At 40.9% G+C, this 24,038-nt stretch overlaps 1 protein-coding gene across 1 annotated transcript in view; it reads left to right on the plus strand.

The window, feature by feature from the left end:
• Window positions 1-17,949: 17,949 nt before the first annotated feature.
• Window positions 17,950-24,038, plus strand: part of saraf (store-operated calcium entry-associated regulatory factor) — a 36,216-nt gene continuing 30,127 nt past the window's right edge. The window contains exons 1-3 of the mRNA XM_073024628.1: window positions 17,950-18,086; window positions 20,351-20,529; window positions 21,052-21,448. Coding sequence (XP_072880729.1) covers window positions 18,020-18,086; window positions 20,351-20,529; window positions 21,052-21,448 — 643 coding nt within the window. The 5' untranslated portion in view covers window positions 17,950-18,019. The remainder of the gene's footprint in view (window positions 18,087-20,350; window positions 20,530-21,051; window positions 21,449-24,038) is intronic.

The following is a 24,038-nucleotide window of genomic DNA, read 5'->3' on the forward strand; positions in this document are numbered from 1 at the left end:
TCTATAGATTCAGGAACAGTTCCTGCTGATTGGAGGGTGGCTAATGTTGTCCCATTTTTCAAGAAAGGAGGGAGAGAGAAAACAGGGAATTATAGACCGGTTAGCCTGATGTCAATGGTGGGAAAGATGCTGGAGTCAATTATAAAAGAGGAAATTACGACACATTTGGATAGCAGTAGAAGGATCAGTCCGAGTCAGCATGGATTTATGAAGGGAAAATCATGCTTGACTAATCTTCTGGAGTTTTTTGAGGATGTAACTATGAAAATGGACAAGGGAGAGCCAGTGGATGTAGTGTACCTGGACTTCCAGAAAGCTTTTGATAAAGTCCCACATAGGAGATTAGTGGGCAAAATTAGGGCACACGGTATTGGGGGCAAAGTACTGACATGGATTGAAAATTGGCTGGCTGACAGGAAACAAAGAGTAGCGATTAACGGGTCCCTTTTGGAATGGCAGGCTGTGACCAGTGGGGTACCGCAAGGTTCGGTGCTGTGTCTGCAGCTGTTTACAATATACATTAATGATTTAGATGAAGGGATTAAAAGTAACATTAGCAAATTTGCTGATGACACAAAGCTGGGTGGCAGTGTGAAATGTCAGGAGGATGTTATGAGAATGCAGGGTGACTTGGACAGATTGGGTGAGTGGGCAAATGTATGGCAGATGCAGTTTAATGTGGATAAATGTGAGGTTATCCACTTTGGTGGTGAGAACAGGAAGGCAGATTACTATCTAAATGGAGTCAAGTTAGGAAAAGGGTAAGTACAACGAGATCTAGGTGTTCTTGTACATCAGTCAATGAAAGCAAGCATGCAGGTACAGCAGGCAGTGAAGAAAGCTAATGGCATGCTGGCCCTTATAACAAGAGGAATTGAGTATAGGAGTAAAGAGGTCCTTCTGCAGCTGTACAGGGCCCTGGTGAGACCCCACCTGGAGTATTGTGTGCAGTTTTGGTCTCCAAATTTGAGGAAGGACATTCTTGCTATTGAGGGAGTGCAGCGTAGGTTCACAAGGTTAATTCCCGGAATGGCGGGACTGTCATATGTTGAAAAATTGGAGTGACTGGGCTTGTATACACTGGAATTTAGAAGGATGAGAGGGGATCTGATTGAAACATATAAGATTATTAAGGGATTGGACACGCTGGAGGCAGGAAGCATGTTCCCGCTGATGGGTGAGTCCAGAACTAGAGGCCTCAGTTTAAGAATAAGGGGTAGGCCATTTAGAACAGAGATGCGGAAAAACTTTTTCACCCAGAGAGTGGTGGATATGTGGAATGCTCTGCCCCAGAAGGCAGTGGAGGCCAAGTCTCTGGATGCATTCAAGAGAGAGTTAGATAGAGCTCTTATAGATAGCGGGGTCAAGGGTTATGGGGAGAGGGCAGGAACGGGGTACTGATTGTGTATGATCAGCCATGATCACAGTGAATGGTGGTGCTGGCTAGAAGGGCCGAATGGCCTACTCCTGCACCTACTGTCTATTGTCTATTGATGAAGTATGTCATTGAGATAGAAATTATGTAAAAAAGATTCATCAGGATGTCACCGGACTGGATGGCTTGAGTTACAATGAAAGGATTGATATGCTAGCCCATTTTCCCCTGGGATGTAGGAGGCTGAAAGGTAACCTTAGGGAGATACATAGAATTACAAGAGGAGTAGATAAGATGGATGATTGTAATTGTTTTCCTAGGCTACAAGATTCTAAAAAGAGAGTGCAAAGATTTAAAGTGAGAAGGAAAAAAACTTAAAAGGGATCTGAGGGGCAACTTTTTCACACAGAGTATGGAGGGTATGTGAAACAAGCTGATGGAGGAAACTGTAAGAGACAGGTACAATTACAATTTTACAAGACATTTGGACAGATACATGGATAGAAAAGGCCTAGAGTAATAAGGACCAAATGCTGACAAATGGGATTAGCAGAGACAGGCATTTTGGTTGACATGAATGAGTTGAGCTGAAGGGCTTATCTAACTCAATGGCAAATAGATTATGTGGTTCAGACTGACAATTTGAGGAACACCACCAGACTAGACATGGCCTAGCATCATCCCTGATGAAGATGGCAGAGTCTGTCATTGACAATTTGAGGAACAATTTGGAGATCTGTGCTGACAGTAGTTAGTAGTTCTTAATAATAGTGGTGATAAACTCATAAGGGAAAATCAAAATTTATTTACAGGGTTCTAGTTGTATATCTTGTTGAAAATTACAAAGTTGAATATTTAAAAGGGACATTTCAGAAAAGCTCTGTTTTTTCACACATCTAACCTTCCCTTCCTGATCCCCCTCTATTGCTAATAGTTGTCTCTATTCAGACATTATTCCCTTCTCTTTCAAATCTGATGCTTCAAAAACACCCTCAGTCTTGGTAAATTACTGATCATTTTAAATCTCTCTTTCCTTTCTGAAATCTCTCAATATGTTACTGAATTACAAAACTACTTTTCTTGAAATACTCTACTTGGGTTTCTATCTTAGCCTCAGTATTGAAATGACTCTTTCCAAAGTTGCTATGACAACATATACAGAATAACAGAGGAAAATATCTCTCCTTGTCCTTCTCTATATGTCTGTGACATAGACCTTTCGTCAGTGGCTCCCTGTACCTAGCCACCTAAAATAACATTACTTCCTCCACACATACCATTACTTACAGTCAATCCCAATGTTCTTCATCTCTTCCTGTTCATACTGACAGGCTACCTTTGGTAGCATTTGAATACAAGGCAGTGGATGCAGAAGGTAAGTGAGTGTTCAGCGCCATCTGCCAGCCTCTTGATCACTGCTGCCAGAAGTGGTGTCTGTGTGTGGTAGTCTCTCCCTTGGTGCTGTCAGCGGATGATGCCAGAGCAAGGTTTAGTTGATGCGGATTATAGATTGTCGTTCTTTTCTGCTACTACTTTTGTGCAATTTTTGAATTGGGGTGGCCTGCAGATAATGAACTCTGAACTATGCCTTTTGATTTTATGTTTTATATTCCATGTTTTGCTAGTTTCTTTTGTTCCCATTTATGCAATTTTTTTTGTGCAGGGGAGGAGGGTTTGATGTTTGATGTTTTTCTTTGAACAGGTTGGTTCCATGCTTCTTTGTTTCATGGCTGTGTGTGGGGAAGACAAATCTCAGGATTGTATACTGCATACATACTTTGATAATAAATGTACTTTGAATCCTTTGAATGCGTACAAACTGTATGTACTGATGACACAGCCTCGAACACACCTCCAACAACCTCTCCCTCCACTGTTTCTAATTTTCATACTACTTCTCCAAATGGAGCGACTCTCTCCAACTAAAAGTCACTGTTTCCAATCGTTGCTACAAGCACCAATCCTTGGTACTGAATCCACTAACCCCCCCCCCCCCCTCCCGTGCCTGAAATGGAACCAGACTAATGCAACCTTAGATAAGTTAGCCAAACTTAATGTATTCACTTCCTTTTCACACCCCATTTTTGTCTCCCAGTTTTACCTCTGCCCTCTTTGTCATTTTCTCCCAACAGTTATAAGCCTACAATAATCAGGCTCATGGACAACTTTACAAGCCTCAAGGCTGTACTGATTCCACAACTTGTAGGCTCATTTTCAAGGGCTCTACAACTCATGTTTTCAGCATGATTTATTTGTTTTTTTTATTATTTGCATGATTTGTCTTTTGAACATTGGTTGTTTGCTTGGCAGTCTTTATTATTTATAGCTTTTCATAAATTCTGTTGTATTTCCTTATTTTCCTGTAAATGCCTGCAAGAAAATGAATCTCAGTGTAACATATGGTGGCATATCAGTACTTTGATAGTAAATTTTAGCTTGTACTTTGAAGGGTCAAAGTCAAGGTAAATTTATTATCGAAGTACAATTTAACTGCATTTAAGCAATTACAAACGTACAAATGAAGAAAAATATTGTAGATGAGAAGGTGGTAAAGAAGTTAGAAAAAGGAGAGTCTATAACAAAGTGGAAAACAGGAATACTTAACAATCTCCTTGAATCAACATTGCTTTCCACATAATGCTTTCAATATTTTAATATTGAGTCATAACCACTTTTCCGATAAGAGATCGTATTAATGGTTCTGTTGCAGTGATTTAAAATGTTATACTTATTTTTCATTTATTTAATTATCCTATTATCATTTCCTCTACAATCTCTCCCATTCTATCTACCCTTTCCTTGCCTCTGCACTTGCTTCATCTAGTACTGTTTGGATAAAAAGATTTGGGAAATTAACTATTTCTATACAAATAAAACTACATGTGCAATTATATAGTATTTTGAATTTTGAATTCCTGACCAGGGTGACTATTCACCAACACATACCTGGAACTGATCCATTTATTGATACATGCCAGATAATGGTAGATAACGTTCTATTCATCAACAACACATACAAAATGCTGGAGGAACTCAGCAGGTCAGGCAGCATCTATGCAAGTGAATAAACAGTCAATGTTTTGGGCCAAGACCCTTCTTCAGGACGGGAAAGCAAGAGGGAAAGACTCAAAAATAAGGGGGAAGGGGAAGGAAGATAGCATGAAGATGATTGGTATAGCCAGACGGGTGGAGAAGAAGGAATCTGATAGGAGAGGAGAGTGGACCATAGGAGAAAGGGAACGAGGAGGGGACCCAGGGGGAAGTGATAGACAGGTGGGGAGAAGATGTAGGGAGTGAGAAATGGAAGCAGGGGGAAGGGAGAGGGGGAAAATTTACCAGAAGAAGAAATCGATATTCATGCTATCAGGTTGGAGGCTACATTTTCAACCTCTCACTGCTACAGGCGGAAGTTCCCACTTACTTCAAAGAGGCAAAAATTATACCAGTGCCTAAGAAGAATAATGTGGGCTGCCTTAATAACTATCGCCGGTAGTACTCACATTGACAGTGATGAAATGCTTTGAGAGGTTGATCATGACTAGACTGAACTCCTGCCTCGGCAAGGACCTGGACCCACTGAAATTTCCCTATCATCACAATAGGTCAATGGCAGACGTAATCTCAATGGCTCTTCACATGGCTTTAGACCACCTGGACAACACAAACACCTACGTCAGGATGCTGTGCATCGTCTATAGCTCAGCATTTAATACCATCATTCCTACAATCCTGATTGAGAAGTTGCAGAACCTGGGTCTCTGTATCTCCCCCTGCAATTGGATCCTCGATTTCCTAAACGGAAGACCACAATCTATGTGGATTGGTGATAACATATCCTCCTTTCTGATGATCAACACTGGTGCAACATCTATAGATTTGCTGATGATACAGCCATTGTTGGTAAAATCTCAGGTGGTAATGAGAGGGCATACAGGGATGAGATATGCCAGTTAGTGGAGTGATGTCACAGCAACAACCTTGTACTCAACGTCAGTAAGATGAAAGAGCTGATTGTGGACTTCAGGAAGGGTAAGTCGAAGGAACACATACCAATCCTCATAGAGGGATCAGAAGTGGAGAGAGTGAACAGCTTCAAGCTCCTGGGTGTCAAGATCTCTGAGGATCTAACCTGGTCCCAACATATCAATGCAGTTATAAAGAAGGCAAGAGAGCAGCTATACTTTATTAGGAGTTTGAAGAGATTTAGCATGTCAACAAATACACTCAAAAACTTCTATAGTTGTACCGTGGAGAGCATTCTGACAGGCTGCATCAATGTCTGGTATGGAGGAACTGCTACACAGGACCGAAAGAAGCTGCAAAATATTGTAAATCTAGTCAGCTCCATCTTAGATACGAGCCTACAAAGTATCCAGGATGTCTTCAGGGAGTGGTGTCTCAGAAAGGCAGAGTCCATTATTAAAGACCTCCAGCACCCAGGGCATGCCTTTTTCTCACTGTTACCATCAGGTAGGAGGTACAGAAGCCTGAAGGCACACACTCAGTGATTCAGGAACAGCTTCTTCCCCTCTGCCATCCAATTCCTGAATGGACGTTGAATCTTTGGACACTACCTCACTCTTATAGATTACGATGTGGTGCTCCTCCATCCTGTGAGTGGCAAAAGAGGAGGCCACGTACTGACAGGTCGGATTGCGAATGGGGATAGGAATTAAAATGGTGAGGAAATTCCACTTTTGGTGGATGGAGACGAGGTGCTTGACAAAACTGTCATCCGATTTATGTCAGGTTTCATTAATGTAGAGGAGGCTGCATTGGGAGCTCCGGGTACAATATTTGACCCAAACAGATTTGCAGGTGAAGTGTTGCCTCACCTGAAATGACAGTTTGGGGCCCTGAAAGGAGGAAAGGGAGGGTAAATAGGCATCCTGACTATACCTCTTCCCCTCCTGTCTCCTGTAAAAATGCTTTTCTCACTTCCTTCATCTCTGCCTCATCCGTTCTCAGGATGAGACTTTCCTTTCCAGGGCATCAGAGGTGTCCTCCCTCTTCAAAGGACTGGGTTTTCTTCTTCCACCATTGATGCTGCCCTGACCTGCACTTCCTCTATTTCCTGGACATCCGTACTCACCCATCTTCCCACTATCTTAACAGGGAGAGAGTTCCTCTAGTTCTCACCTGCCATCCCATGAGCCCCTGCATCCAACACATTATTTTCTGTAAATTCGGTTCCTTTCCACAGATGCTGCCTGACCTGCTGAGTTCCTCCTGCATTTTGTGTTGATACTCTGGATTTCCAGCATCTGCAGTATCTCCTGTTCACTCTATTCACCACATGTAGGACTGGATTCTCGCACCCTAAGTATTGGCTATACACATTATTCACTGGCTTAGGCCTAGCATCTGGGTCCTTTTCTTTAACAATAAAACATTAGAACATTATTAACAAGAACAGGATAATTAGCCCAACAAAGCTTACCAAATCCCTATTTACATCGTGTGTTGAAATAATTATCGAGTTTAGATTTGAAAGTCTCTAAGGTACTACTCTCAACTGCACAACTAGATACTGTAGTTTGTTCCATGTGTCTACAACTCACTGTATAAAGAAATGCTTCCTGATGGTAGTCTGAAATCTCCCCTTAACCAGTCTCCACCTCTGGGCCTGTGTCTTTGATAATGGATTCATTTTGAAATAGCAGCTGGCGGTTTCTCTTGGGGCACTAGCTGGAGTAAGTCGTATTTTGGCTTTGCTCCGTTCATTTTTCAATTTTTTTTTACCACCCTTTCACTATTTATATTAAAGTGTTTATAACACTTTTTTATGCCTGAACTTTGATTTTTATTCACTGAAAATGAATACCAGAGGGCAAAAGGCATCAGTCGAAGGCAAGGAATCTAGTAATGGAAGTGGAAGGAGAGAAGGAGATTCTAAACACCTTAAGGAATCTCCACTCACTTTGGAAGCTATGTCAAAACTCCTGGATGATAAATTTGATTAAAAAAATTCTACTCTGGAAGTAGTATTAAAGAAGATCGAAAGCAGACTGGGAGCTCTTAAGCAGGAGAGTGAAAAACAACAGGGGCAAATATTTGAACTCGATGAAGCTGGAAGCTGGATCGCAGATTGGATGCGCTGGAAAAGAAATTGACTATGACTACACAGACACTAGAACAGTATAAACTCAAGATTATTGACCTAGAAAGTCACAGTCATAGACAGAATCTGTGAATAATGGGACTCCGTGAAGATGTTGAGAGTGGTGAGAGTACTAATTTCTTTTCTTAATTTTTAATGGACATGTTCGGCTCTGAAGCTTTTTCTACTACCCATATACTTGATCGTGTGCATCGCGCTCTGAGAGTCAAACCCCCTAAAGAGCTGAAGCCCTGACCTGTTATACTTCAATTCCACTAAGTGCAAACCAGAAGCATTTAATTTGAATTGCCCATCGGAAAGGGGTTATTGTACATGGGGACCTCAAGTTTCGACTGCTTGAAGACTATAGTCCCGAGGTGATGTAAGAAAGATTTCTTTTTAAACCGGTGTGTCTGAGCTTTATCAAAGAAAGTTTCAACCAGCTCTGCTATTTCCAGCCTGTTTAAGGGTTGTTCTGCCTGATAAATCACGTAAATTGTTTAAATCCGTGGAAGAAGCTCAACAATTCCTTGACGACCAATGTTCGATCCCAGCTGTCTAATAAATTGAATGTCTCTTTGTGTCTGTATTCATTTGGTTTATAAGTTAATAATCAGTTCATAGATTAAGACTTTTGAAATTTGGAGATTTCTGCCATTGGTTTGATAACACTCATATTCTGTTTCAGAGTGTGGATGTTTATTATGCTTCTGTTTAACTTTTTTTCCCTTTGTTACCTTATTATTTTCAATTGTTCATTTTTTTGAAAATAATTAAGAAATTGATTTGGTGATTGACTGTAATTTTTCTCTGAAATATTAATAAGATTGTATCCGGTGTTATTTATAGCATTCCCTTCTCAATGTTTTGACTAAGGTGGAAGTTCGCATTTTTCTCAATTTTTTTCGTGTCTGTATTCAATTAGTTTATAAATTAATAACCAGTATATAGATCTGACTGTTAGAGTTTGAAGTTTTTTCTGATCTGGTGACTGAATTTTTTTTCCTGAAATATTAATAAGATTGTATTCTGTTTCACTTTTTAAAGATTTCACTGCTCAAAATGTTTTTCAAATATGACATTCCTTTTTCAATGTTTTGACTGGGTGGTATTTTGCATCTTTTTTTCAATTTGTCATCAAGAGAGTGGAGGTAAGGGAGGTACTAGTTAGCTTTCTGGCTGTCCATTGGCCAGTTTTCAGGTCTTTGTGGGTGGGAGTTGGCTCTATCTTTAGTTTTTTCTTCATCTGGGTTGAACTGAAACTACAAATATGTCTGAATTGTCGTAACTTCCGGTTCCCCTATAAACCTTTTCCCCTCTTCCGGATTCATGAGTTTCCTATGCAGGAAGGTTAACCCTTTACATACCATATGGTTTATTCAAATAAAATGGATAATATTACCAACTTTGTCTCATGGAATACGAATGGTTTGAATCATCCGATTAAACGGAAGAAGATTTTTAAAGTTTTTCATAGATAGAATGCTCAGATTATCTTTGCCCAGGAAACTCGTGTGAGGAAGGAGGATAATCAGCATTTCTTTAGGTTTTGGAAGGGCCAGCACTTCCACTCTAATTTACAGGCTAGGGTGAATGGTGTATCTATTTTTATAGATTCCTTGATTTCATTTGTTCACTATGAAACAGTCTCAGACCCAAATGGTAGATTTCTATTAATTACTGGTTTACTTTATAACCAAAAAGTTGTTAAGGTTAATACCTATGCACCAAATGCCAACTATCCTGAATTCTTTAAACATTTATTTGCATCTCTTCCTAATTTAAATGAATATATGTGATAATGGGTGGAGATTTTAACTGTTGTCTGAATCCTTCAATGGACAGGTCTGCATCCAATCAGGTACCTTGAGGCAAATCTGCTATTTTATTAATTCTTTTTAGTTGACTCTGGAATTTTAGATATTTGGAGGTTTTTACATCCTAACAATAAAGTATTCTCATTCTTTTCTCATGTATATCATAATTATTCTAGAATTGACTACTTTTTTATCCACTCTTGATTAGTTCCGTCTGTTACTGCCTGTGAGTACGATGCAATCGCCATTTCTGATCATGCATCCTTGAAACTATCAATCAAATTAACTGATGTAACTTTTAGTGCTAGGCAATGGTGATTCAATTCTACTCTACTTTAGGACTTAAACTTTGTTAACTTTATTAAAGAACAGATTGCCTTTTTCTTTTCAACTAACTTTATGGAAGAAATTTCCAGTGGGATATTATGGGATACTTTTAAAGTATACATCTGTGGTCAAATTATATCATATTCTGCTGGATTGAAAAAACTGATCAATAATGAAATACATACATTGGTTGATAAGATTAAAGAATTCGATAAAAATACTCTGTTGCTCCTAATCTGGAGCTTTATAAAAAGAGTGTTCAAATTCAGATGCAACACAGTTTGTTATTAACATCCCTGATTGAAAATTAATTACTTAAAACTAAGAGACAATTTTATATATATGGTGATAAATTGGGTATATTATTGCCAACCAATTGAAAATTGCTTTGGCTAAACATCAGATTATTAAAGTTCATAAACGGGATGGTAGTTTGATGGTTGACTATGATGAAATTAATAAATCTTTTCAAGAATTCTATACCTCTTTATACCAATCAGAATTTCCTGATGATTCTACCATAATGCATGAATTTTAAAGGAAATTAAATATTCTGAAATTACCACTTAATGAATGTTAAGCATTAGATGCACCCATTATGGAAGAAGAAATAAAGAAATCAATTTCTTTGGTGAATTCTGGTAAAGCACTTGGTTTGGATGGGTATACAGTAGAATTTTTCAAATATTTTTCAAATCTACTTTCTCCTTGGTTATGTAGAATCTTTAAGGATGCCTTATTTGTAGGTAAATTATCACAATCCTTTTGTGAAGCATCTATTTCTTTAATTCCTAAAAATGATAGAGACCCCACTGAATGTACATCATATAGACCTGTACCCTTGTTGAATGTGGACTCCAAAATCTTCTCCAGAATATTGGCAATTAGATTGGAAAATGTATTGCCACAAATTGTCTCTGACCAGACAGGTTTTATTAAAAATCGTTATTCATATTTTAATGTTAGGAGGTTAATGACTATTGTATATACTCCTTCATCTAAAACCCCAGAATGTGTTATTTCGTTTGACGCCAAGAAGGCGTTTGATAGAGTTGAATGGGAATATTTATTTAATATGCTTGAGAAATTTAGTTTTAGCCCAAAGTTTATACCTTGGATTAAATTGATATATCGTACACCTTTGGCTTCTGTACTTACCAATAATCAGAGATCCACCTTTTTCAGGCTTTTTCAAGGTACTAGACAGGGCTGTCCTTTAAGTTCCTTACTATTTGATATTGCCTTGGACCCCTTGGCAATTGCTCTTCATGATTCACCCAATATATTTGGCATTATTCGTGGGAATGAGATACATAAGGTATCACTATATGCAGATGACCTGTTACTATATATCTCTAATCCAGAGAAATCCATCCCTGCAGTAATATCACTACTTGCTCAGTTTATTACTTTATCTGGTTATAAATTGAATCTTAATAAGAGTGAACTTTTCCCATTAAATGCGAAACTCCAAACTATAGACAATCACGATTCAGACTGGTTACTGATTATTTTATTTATTTGGACATTAAAATTACTAAGAAGCATAAGGATCTATTTAAAGTTAACTTTTTACCCTTAATTGATCATGTTAAACAACTGCTTACTAAATGGTCCCCATTGTCCTTATTGTTGATTGGTAGTATTAATTCTATTAAGATGATTATTTTATCTAAATTTCTGTATCTATTTCAGGCAGTACCAATTTTCATTTCTAAATCCTTTTTTGATATTATTGACTCTAAATTTTATATATATATATATATATATCTATATATCAGAATAAAAATCCTAAATTAAGTAAGAAATATTTACAGAAATCAAAAAAGGAGGGCGGTTTGGCAATGCTGAATTTTAGATTCTATTATTGGGCAATTAATATTCAATATTAATTCAATCATCCCTGTAGCAAAGGAATCAGTTGTAGCCTGTCTGAATGATTACTGTCCCGTTGCCCTGACCCCCATAGTGATGAAATGTTTTGAATGGCTTGTCAAGCCTCATATCACAGCCAGCCTCCCCTAATCGCTGGATCCTCTACAGTTTGCTTATTGTCCAAATCGCTCTACGGAGGACACAATATCCACCACACTGCACACAGTTCTCTGTTACTTAGACAACAAAGACACTTATGCCAGAATCCTGTACATTGATTTCAGTTCAGCGTTCAATACCATCATCCCGCAGAGACTAGTGGAGAAACTGTCGCTGCTTGGCCTTAACACTGCCATGTGTCGCTGGATTCTGGATTTCTTGACAGAGACACCACAGTCAGTCTGTGTTGGCAGGAACATCTCTGACTCCACCACACGGAACACTGGATTCCCACAAGGCTGTGTGTTCAGCCCATTGTTGTTTACACAGCTAACACATGACTGTGCAGCCAGATTCAAGGTGAACCTGATCATTAAATTTGCTGATGATACCACAGTGGTGGGGCTCATCAGCAAAAATGATGAAACAATGTACAGGGAAGAGGTCAAACACCTAGAGAGCTGGTGCAGTGACAACAACTTAGATAGATAGATAGATAGATACTTTATTCATCCCCATGGGGAAATTCAACTTTTTTCCAATGTCCCATACACTTGTTGTAGCAAAACTAATTACATACAATACTTAACTCAGTAAAAAATATGATATGCATCTAAATCACTATCTCAAAAAGCATTAATAATAGCTTTTAAAAAGTTCTTAAGTCCTGGCAGTAGAATTGTAAAGCCTAATGGCATTGGGGAGTATTGACCTCTTCATCCTGTCTGAGGAGCATTGCATCGATAGTAACCTGTTGCTGAAACTGCTTCTCTGTCTCTGGATGGTGCTATGTAGAGGATGTTCAGAGTTATCCATAATTGACTGTAGCCTACTCAGCGCCCTTCGCTCAGCTACCGATGTTAAACTCTCCAGTACTTTGCCCACAACAGAGCCCGCCTTCCTTACCAGCTTATTAAGACGTGAGGCGTCCCTCTTCTTAATGCTTCCTCCCCAACACGCCACCACAAAGAAGAGGGCGCTCTCCACAACTGACCTATAGAACATCTTCAGCATCTCACTACAGACATTGAATGACGCCAACCTTCTAAGGAAGTACAGTCGACTCTGTGCCTTCCTGCACAAGGCATCTGTGTTGGCAGTCCAGTCTAGCTTTTCGTCTAACTGTACTCCTAGATACTTGTAGGTCTTAACCTGCTCCACACATTCTCCATTAATGATCACTGGCTCCATATGAGGCCTAGATCTCCTAAAGTCCACCACCATCTCCTTGGTCTTGGTGATATTGAGACGCAGGTAGTTTGAGTTGCACCATATCACAAAGTCCTGTATCAGTTTCCTATACTCCTCCTCCTGTCCATTCCTGACACACCCCACTATGGCCGTGAGCAGTGTTCCCTGGGAAAATGTTTACAGCATGCATAGGCAGTGAGCCGCGTTACCTGGGCAAATGATGCTTAATGTCACCAAAACCAAGGAGATGATCATTGATTTCAGACGGTCTCAGCCTGAGCACATACCCCTCAGCATCAGCGGCTCCACAGCGGAGAGAGTGGAAAACATCAAGTTCCTTGGGGTGCAGATCTCGGACAATCTCACCTGGTCCAGGAACACCATGGGGATTGTGAAACGGGCCCAGCAGAAACTGCACTTTCTGAGGAAGCTTAAACAAGCATCACTCCCCACTAACATCTTAACTACATTCTACAGAGGAGTGGTTGAGAGTGTGCTGACCTTTTGCATCACAACCTGGTACTCCAGCTGCAGTGCTGCCAACAAAAGAGCCTTGCAGAGGGTGGTTAGGGGAGCAGAGAAGGTTATTGGGGTCTCCCTATCTTCTGTCCAAGACCTCTTTCAGAGTCGATGCCTCCAGAAGACACGGGACATCATTAAAGACCCCTCACACCCTCTCCATGAACTGTTTGTTCTTCTGCCATCAGGTAAATGTTACAGGAGCATCAAAACTAAAACCACAAGGCTACTAAACGGCTTCCTCCCACAGGCAGTCAGACTGCTAAATAGCTGCTCTACCTGACTCTGTTTTGGACACTTTTAACTTGCACTGGACACTTATAACTTGTTTTTAACCGACATGTGGCTGTTGTGTTTTACTATTTATTGTTATGTTTATTATTTAGTGTTGCGTTTGTTATGTTAGGATAGCACTGCTCCTGGGAAACGCTGTCTCATTCTGCCCTGCAGAGCTGATGTACAGTTAGAATGACAATAAAGTTTTTGAATCTTGAATATTTAACATTTTGGACACAAGATCTGGATGAAATTCAATGTCCATGATGGGTGAACCTCGAGCGCAAGTCTGCACAGGGGTTCTCATTGGCTTCTATTTTAGAGGCCTCGCTTCCCTTTGCACTTACTAAACTGAATTAACAAATGACTAATCCAATAACTAAACATACAATATGAATATGGTTTCAATTTTGTAAATATTTTGGATTGAATAAATATTTATCCTATCAGGCCCTATTATATCTAATTTTTTCTTACAACCTTCCAGAATTGATCAAGCTTTTCTTTTATGGAGAATGAAGGGAGTAACATGTTTTTGTGACTTATTCATGGATAACTGTCTCATGTCTTTCGAACAGTTGTCTAATAAATATAGTTTGCCCAGATCACAGTTTTTTCAGATATTTACAGATTAGAAACTTTTTGAATATTATGTTACCTACTTTTCTGGTATCACATCAAACTGAAATTACAGGAAAAAAATAGGTTTAAACCCCTATCAGAAGAGTTTAATAGCAATTGTTTATGATCTGATTATGAAAATACGTCTAGGTACATCTGATAAAATTAAGAATAAATGGGAAAGAGAATTTCAGGTATCTTTACCTATAGAGAAATGGGAGAAAATTCTCCAACTAGTTAACACTTCTTCAATGTGTGCTAGACACACCTTGATACACTTTAAGGTGGTTCATAGGGCCCATATGTCCAAGTTAGCTCATTTTTATTGCCCTATAAATCCTGTCTGTGACAGATGTAAGTCTGAGGTAGCTTCTTTGACACATATGCTCTGGTTTTGCCCTCTTTTGGAAAAATATTGGGAAGATATTTTTGATACTATTTCAGCAGTTTTGCATATTGATTTACAACCTCATCCTATTACTGCGATTCTTGGATTACCAGTGATGGACTCTAGTCAATTATCCCCTTCAGCTTGCCATTTGATTGCATTTGTTACATTAATAGCCAGAAGATCCATTTTATTTAAATGGAAATATTCTAATCCCCTACTACATTTCTATGGTTTTCCCAAACTATAACATGCTTAAACTTGGAAAAAATTAGGAGTAGCACTATTCACCCCTCGGTTAAATTTGAAGAAACTTGGAGACCATTTATTCAACATTTTCATATGCTGGAAGCTGACTTTTTCCGAATCCTTCTCAATAACTTTTTGTTTGTGTATAGAGGAGCGGAGTTAATGACAAAAAACGATTTTAACCGATGAAACAAGGCAGCCCAGCTTTTGTTTTGTTTTGTTTCTATTCTGTTTTTTTTTGTTAGTTTAGGGGGATTTTTTTTCTTGCAATAGCTTTTTTCTTTGAATCTTTTTCATGTTTAGTTACTAAGAGATTGGGAGGCTTAGATTACACATGTTACTTGGAGTCTGTTTATGTATACGTTAACGGTTATTAATGTAATCCCCATCTCTTTGTATCACTATTGTTGTTATGTTTATGTATTTGAAACTTAATAAAAAAGATTGATAAAGAAATAGCAGCTGGCATCCACCTTTCTTATACCCTTAATGATTTTGAACACTTCTATCATGTCTCCTCTCATTCTATGTCTACCTAGGCAAAAAAGATTCAATTCTTTCAATCTCTCTTCATAGCTCATACCCTGCAGACCTGGATTGAATCTCATCACCCTTCTCTGCTCTCCAGTGCCTTCACATCCCTCACACAATATGGAGACCAAAACTGTACACAATACTCAAGGTGTGGCCTCACAAGCATATTATACCGCTTAAGGAGAAATCTCTTGACTTGAACTCTACTGAGCGCATGATATAGCCCAACATTCTATTAGCCTTCCTAATCACCTCTGTGCATTGTCCAGATGTTGACAGTGATGAGTCTCCAAGGATGTCCAAATCCTTCTCATGGAGTGCACTTTCTAACTCAAGACCCCCCATTATATATTTATATACAATATTTCTACTTCCTATATGTAATGCTTTATATTAATTGACATTAAATTTCATTTGCCATTTCTCTGCCCACATCTGGATTTTGCTGAGATCTAACTGTATTGACTCCACTGCCTGAATGTTATCAGCCCATCCCCCTAAATTTGTGTATCGGCAAACTTTACTAGTTTATTTATTATGTGCTTATCCAATCATTAGTGCAAATGAAAAACAGCAGCAATTCCAAAACCAATCCCTGCAGAACCCCACTTTTAACATCTTTTAGGTGTGAAAATGTGAACACTGGAATTTAGAAGGATGAGAGGGGATCTGATTGAAACATATAAGATTATTAAGGGATTGGACATGCTAGAGGCAGGAAACATGTTCCTGATGTTGGGGGAAGTCCAGAACCAAAGGCCATAGTTTAAGAATAAGGGGTAGGCCATTTAGAACGGAGTTGAGGAAAAACTTTTTTACCCAGAGAGTTGTGGATCTATGGAATGCTCTGCCTCAGAAGGCAGTGGAGGCCAATTCTCTGGATGCTTTCAAGTAAGAGTTAGATAGAGCTCTTAAAGATAGTGGAGTCAAGGGATATGGGGAGAAGGCAGGAACAGGGTACTGATTGTGGATGATCAGCCATGATCACATTGAATGGCGGTGCAGGCTCGAAGGGCCGAATGGCCTACTCCTGCACATTGTCTATTGTCTAAAATGATCCTCTCACTATAACGTGTAATTTTCTGTTTTTGAGCCAAATCTGCATTCATTCACACACCTTACCCTGAATTCCTATCTCCTATAGTTTGATTATTCACCTCTCATTGTATTATTAAGAAGTTAGCATCTCGTAGGCCTCTTGTGACTCTGGCTATTTTTTGTAAGGGTCATAGCAGCCAAGAGCTTGAGAAAAAGTATAGAAACACAAATGTTTTCTCATGAGATAAGCTGAGCGGGTGACATCATCCTTGGTATGCGATCTGCACTTAACTTCGGTTTTGCTTAGCATAACTTGTATCATTGCTTGATTAATTGCTGTGAGAAACCTATTTTGCCTTGTATCCCTTATGGCACCTGCAAGATAAGCATTAAAAAGAGTGGCTATTTTCAAGGGCCGGAGGCTTTGAATGGTAAGCCGATGCCTGTCTGTATCCAGACATAGTAGCAATTAAAACTGTTATATGAACAATTTATGATTGATGAAGTTAACAATACTCATCTGTACAGAAACCAAGGGGGTGAACCCACATGTACCTGTGTGCATGACTGCATGATATAAAAAGAACCATATTTGCTTCAGGAGGGAGAGACCCTCGAAGCAGCCTCCGAGAGAGAGTGCTTAAGGGGGGTTCTCTTAGGTAACTTGCTAATAAAGAGTTAAAGTTACTTTCACCAAAGTACGTGGTGTCTTTGTATCAAGTAGATCGAAAGAAGTTTACAACATCATGGGGTAACTTGTCTAAAGCATTCTGGAAGTACAAGTAAATGAAGTCAACTGTCCTGTTGTCATAAATTTTAGTTGACTCTAAATAGATCTCCCGCCTCCAGCATGGTTTCCCCTTTCTGAACCCACACTGGTTCTCTGCTAACATGCCTGTTCTTATCAGCTGCTTTTCCAACTCATTCTTCATTATTGTTTCCATTACCTTGGCCGAGATATATGTTAAATTTACTGCTCTATAGTTACCAGGGTCGGTGCGGTTATATACTGGGACAATGTTAACCTATTTCCAATCTTTTGGGATTTCACCAGTATGTCCTTCTCTGCATAACTTAACAACCCATTTATTCTGAATACTCTTAACTTCCTCCTTGACTTTTTTGCATTCCTTATATAGCTGTATTTTCTTCAATAATTTTTATATGTTTTATATACCTGGCATATGTTGTGAAATTGATTGTGATATGGCACTTTGCAATACAGTACATAATAATAAATCATTATTATTGCAAATTACGGTAAGAAGTAAATATATATTAAGTAAGTACTGCAAAAATATAGAAAGTAAGGGGTTTATTCTCCATTCGGAAATCTGAGGGCTGAGGGGAAGAAGCTGTTGGGTGTGTGTCCTCAGGACTCCGGGACACTGACCGATATGCTCCCTCCACCCTCCCAGCTCACGTCAGCGGACTCAGCCTCAGTCAGGGGTGGAGCGACAATGACGTAACACCCCGGAAAGGTGACGTCGCAGCATTGTTGTGATGGCCGGCCAGGCTGGGCGCATGCGCAACGGGCAGAAGCGGTGAAGATGGGCGGCCTGGGTGTTGCGGTGTTGTTGTGCTTCGGAGCTGTGGTGGGGGCGGCGACCGATTCCGGTAAGCGATGGCTACCTCGTTCAGCTCCTGTTTCTGGGCTCTTCACGGACTCCAAGGAAAGAGCCAGAGTTTGGAATGCTTCAGGTGCCGGGGCTGTTGGGGATGGAAGGGTGCTGATCCCTGGGTGAGCGGCCAGAAGCCTTGGCTTTACTTCCCCGCCCCCTCCGTGATTCCCCTGTCCATTCGTCCCTCCCGGCACTTATCCCTGCAAGCGGCCCAGGTGCTACACCTGCCCATTCAGAGCCCCAAACTGTCCTTCCGGGTGAGCAACACTTCCCCTGCGAAGCTGCTGGCCTCGTCTATTGTACCCGATGCGGCCTTCTCTAAATTGGTGAGACCCAATGTAAATTGGGACACCACTTCGACGAGCACCTCCGCTCCATCTACCAAAATCGGAATTTCCTGGTGGCCAAACATTTTAATTGCTGCCCATGGTCTGCTCTTCTGCCACGATGAGGCCACTCTCAGGGTGGAGGAGCAAGACATATTCCCTCTAACATCGAATTCTCCTTCCGGTATTTTTTTTCCTCTTTTCACCTCCCCCTTTCCTCTTCTATTCCCCACTCTAGACTCTTCTCCTCGCCTGCCTATCACGTCCATTAGAATAGAGATGAGGAATTTCTTTAGCCAGAGAGCGGTGAATCTGGAGACCAAGTCATTGAGTATATTTAAAGCGAAGGTTGATAGGTTCTTGATTAATCAGTGTCAAAGGTTATGGGGAGGAGGCAGGAGAATGGAGTTTAGGGCATGATAATTCAGCCATGATAGAATAAGGGAATAGACTTGATGGCCTGATGGTTTAATTTGCTCCTTTGCCTTATTGTCATATAAGGTTTCAGATCTGCATCTTAGACTAAGTCATCGTGTACATCGGCCCTTCTTCCCACCCTACCCATGCCTCCCAAGGGACTGTATTAATATCATATACTTGCATTGGGTTTCGTTGAATATTCTGCCTCCCACCTCTTTAGGCAATGCTCCCAGCTTTCAACACCCTCCCTGTGCAAAAATTTCTCCCTGTGAACCATTTATGCTTCATGTGTAAAGAAACTATAACTAGGATTGAGCTAATTCTGCCTTCAAATTACCTTGCCTAGTGTTGTGAGATTAACTACAGAAAGTGGCCCAAGTGAAGGGTCTGACTGTGACATCTGCTGCTGATCTCATACGCCACCACATACGCACCCATCCCGCTCCCTTTTATCTTGATGTAACGTGGCTGGGTTTGGTATCTACTCTAAATGTGATCGCAAGAAACTGGAGAATTGTGGATAAAGCTCAGCACGTCATGGAAACCAGCCTCCTTCATGGACTCTAAACACTTCTTGCTTCCTCAGTAAAACAACCAGCATAATCAAAGGTTGCTTCTTTCCTGGACATTGTCTCTTCTCCCATCATCAGGCAGAACACTGCAAACATGTGCCACAGGCAGCTTCTACACTATTATAAAATGGTTCCCTGATACAATAAGAATAATTCTTGACCACACAATCTACCTTGCTAGGATCTTTCACTTTATTGTTTACCTGCACTGCACTTTCTCCATAACTTATTCTTTAACCCTTTTCTTCCTCAATGCACTGTATAATGATCTGTACAAACAGTATACCAGACGAGCTTTTCACTGACTCTTGGTATGTAACAATAATAAACCCTATTATAGTAATAATTTTTTCTAATTTTGTTCCTGCAGCTTTGAGTCAATTTGTCAATTTTATCAACTTTGCTACCAAGTTCCACCTTGCCTTCAAATTTCTTTGGACTATTTTTGACAACTCTCTTTCCCTTATTTATATCTTTCTAGCTTCTCTGAGAGAGACTATACATTGGCATTTATTACAACCTCGCTGACTCCAACAGCTGCCTAAAATACATATTTTTCCAGCCTATCTTTTATAAGAAACCCGTTTCTTTCTCTCAATTTCTGTCATCTGTTGTCAGGGTAAAGTTTTCCACTCCAGGACGTTGGAGATTACCTCCTTCATCGGAAAATGGGTTTTCCCCAGCACTGTAATTGATGGAGTCCTTGCAGACACCTGTGTACCCACACTTTCTTACCCCACTTTCCTGAGAAAGAACAGGGATAGGATTTTCCTGGTATTTGCCTTTCACTACGTCAGCCTATCAATCTCACCCTCCCTATTGGTCTCACAACCCCCCCATCGATCCCTCCCTTCATCTGTCCCTTTCTCTTCCCTCCACCTCTCATTGTCAACTCACAAGGGAACTTTGAGATTAAATGGCAATATTTATCTTTTTCACAGAAAGGGTCCTCCTTCGAGAAGTCCAAACTCTGACACTATACAGTGGACGATATACACGTGGCCGGAGAACGAGCCCGGTGTCCCAGCTGTATTGTGTTGGTGGCACAGCTGGCTGCAATTCCTTTGTTCCGCAGATTGTGCAGTGTTATAATAAAGGCTGGGATGGCTATGATGTGCAGGTAGGTAAATGAATGGTATATGCACACTTTGAACTAAAACAGGAGACAGAACTGCCTGCTGCTTTAGGAGTTTGGAGTATTAATCAAGATGTTGGAGGAACCTAGTAGTTCAGGCACAGATGAAGGATCTTGACTTGAGACATTGCCATTTCATTTCCCTCCCCCCTGCTGAGTTCCTCCAGTGTCTTGCTTGTTCGGTGTAGTTTCCCAACCACTTGTTCTGAATATAGTAACCAAACTACAGTTGTTCCTATAATATCTTGATCATGTCGAAGAAAAAAAAGGCTGCAGATTCTTAGTTTAGAAAAGGTTTTTCAGCAACTTAAGTTGAAAAGTGGAGAAAGCACAAGACCTTGAATAACAAGGAGTAGATGTGTCCTCATTTGAGAATCTCTGCGACAACAATGGTTCTATGACTGCTCTTATACTGCTGAAGAATCTTTGTCACAAGCTGAGGTTTTAATAATTTATTTGTCTGTATTGAAAAACAATCCTAATTCTGTTTCTCCCTTTCCTACACAGTGGGAATGCAAGGCAGATATGGACATTGCTTACCGATTTGGAGCAGTTACAGTCAGTTGTGAAGGTTACAACTTCCCGGAAGATCCTTACATTTTGAGAGGATCTTGTGGTTTGGAATATGTTTTAGATCTTACTGAGGAAGGTCTTCGTAGACGAAAAGCAAATTCTGGATTCATTCATCAGCCGTCTAAGCATGAAAATTCCATGGTTTTCAGCAATTCATCCAATATTATAGTGATGCTCTTACTATTTGGCCTTGCCTATTTGATGTATATGACGTGTTTGCGAAGCCGACAGAATGGCAGCCAGTCTCGTCCACAGTGTGACGAAGATTTTCACAGCACGGCAGGTCCTTCAGCATGGCCCCCGCCTCCTGGCTTTAAACCAGCCTACACAGGTGAGCCTACTAAGATACGATGAGGTGTACCAAGTAATGATGGATTTATCAGGTAAAATTGAGTAAGAATGTAAGAAATAGGGGCAAGAGTAGGTCACCTGGCCCATCAATCCTGTTCTGCCATTCAATAAGATGTTTGCTGATCTGACCATGGACTCGTCTCCACCTACCTGCCTTTTCCCCATAACCCTTAATTCTCCTCCTATGCAAAAATCTATCCAACCTTGTTAATATATTTACTGAAGTAGCTTCCAATGCTTCATTGGGCAAGCAATTCTACAAATTCACCCACAAAATGCTGGTGGAACACAGCAGGCCAGGCAGCATCTATAAGGAAAAGCACTGTCAACGTTTTGGGCCGAGACCCTTCGTCAGGACTAACTGAAAGGAAAGATAGTAAGGGATTTGAAAGTAGTGGGGGGAGGGGGAAATGCGAAATGATAGGAGAAGACCGGAGGGGGTGGGATGAAGCGAAGAGCTGGAAAGGTGATTGGCGAAAGTGATACAGAGCTGGAGAAGGGAAAGGATCATGGGACGGGAGGCCTAGGGAGAAAGAAAGAGGCGGGGGGAGCACCAGAGGGAGATGGAGAACAGGCAGAGAGATGGACAGAGAGAGAGAGAAAAAAACCAAACAACCAAATATGTCAAGGATGGGGTAAGAAAGGGAGGAGGGGCATTAACGGAAGTTAGAGAAGTCAATGTTCATGCCATCAGGTTGGAGGCAACCCAGCCAGTATATAAGGAAGTCGCGTAGGGAGCGATCCCTATGGAGGGAAAGATGTGCTTGATAGTGGGATCCCATTGGAGGTGGCGGAAGTTTCGGAGAATTATACATTGGACCTGGAGGCTGGTGGGTTGGTAGGTGAGGACAAGGGGAACCCTATCCCGAGTGGGGTGAGGGCAGATGTGTGGGAATCTCTCCCATTTCCCACACATCTGCCCTCACCATACGCAACTCCCTTGTCCACTTGTTCCCCACCATCCCTTCCCACCGATCTCCCTCCTGGCACTTGTAAGCGGAACAAGTGCTACACCTGCCCTTACACTTCCTCCCTCACCACCATTCAGGGCCCCAGACAGTCCTTCCAGGTGAGGCGACACTTCACCTGTGAATCGGCTGGTGTGGTATACTGCGTCTGGTGCTCCCGGTGTGGCCTTTTATATATTGGTGAGACCCGACGCAGACTGGGAGACCGTTTCGCAGAAAACCTACACTCGGTCCACCAGAGAAAGCAGGATCTCCCAGTGGCCACACATTTTAATTCCACGTCCCATTCCCATTCTGATATGTCTATCCATGGCCTCCTCTACTGTCAAGATGAAGCCACATTCAGGTTGGAGGAACAACACCTTATCTACCGGCTGAGTAGCCTCCAACCTGATGGCATGAACATTGACTTCTCTAACTTCCGTTAATGCCCCTCCCTTTCTTACCCCATCCTTGACATATTTGGTTGTTTGGTTTTTTTCTCTCTCTCTGCCCATCTCTCTGCCTGTTCTCCATCTCCCTCTGGTGCTCCCCTCCCCCTTTCTTTCTCCCGAGGCCTCCCATCCCATGATCCTTTCCCTTCTCCAGCTCTGTATCACTTTCGCCAATCACCTTTCCAGTTCTTAGCTTCATCCCACCCCCTCCGGTCTTCTCCTATCATTTTGCATTTCACCCTCCCCCCACTACTTTCAAATCTCTTAGTATCTTTCCTTTCAGTTAGTTCTGACTAAGGGTCTCGGCCCAAAACGTGGACAGTGCTTCTCCCTATAGATGCTGCCTGGCCTGCTGTGTTCCACCAGCATTTTGTGTGTGTTGCTTGAATTTCCAGCATCTGCAGATTTTCTCGTGTTTGCTCCACAAATTCACCACTCTTCGGGAAAAGCAGTTCCTCATCTCTGTCCTCAATTTATTCCTCAGTACAGGCAGTCCCCAGGTTATGTACAGGTTCCGTTCCTGAGTCCGTCTTTAAGTTGGATTTGTATGGAAGTTGGAACAAGTACATCCGGTATTATTTAGAGTCAGTTAGTCAAACGTTTGTCTTAGTATATAGTATATATTTTACCTTTCTATGCATGTGAAACACTTAAGAAACATGTCTTCCAATAATTAAACCACTGTGTTGTTTAGTAATAATTGTAGCTTTCATCAGGGCAGTGCCTTTCACATGCTCCATTATTCTCACTTTATCCTTTAAAATTGTTCCGATCGTTGACTGACTGTAGCCTAACACTTTTCCAATGACGGATGGCGTTTCATCTCTTTCCAAACGCTTTATTATTTCCACTCTATATTCAATCATGATTGCTTCCCATCAATGGAACAGAAACACTGCGGGCGGGTGGTCCCGAGCCACGCTGGCTCCTGAGGTCCACTGGGTCTTAAGGACCACCGCATTGAGACAGGCTAAATGGGACAAGTGGGGGCTGTGCTGGGTTTGGGTATTTGATCATCCACAATATTCCGCGTGGGAATTTAAACTGGAGGCGGCAGTTTTTTTTTAACGAGGTTGAGTTGCGTGCTCGACATCAACCCAGCACGGATGGTGTGGGAGTCACTGGATTGACATCATCCCGGCATGGGAGCGGTCTATCACTGGTCGAA

Source organism: Hemitrygon akajei, chromosome 2 (genome assembly GCF_048418815.1).
Source record: "Hemitrygon akajei chromosome 2, sHemAka1.3, whole genome shotgun sequence".
In the NCBI taxonomy this organism is placed as follows: domain Eukaryota; kingdom Metazoa; phylum Chordata; class Chondrichthyes; order Myliobatiformes; family Dasyatidae; genus Hemitrygon; species Hemitrygon akajei.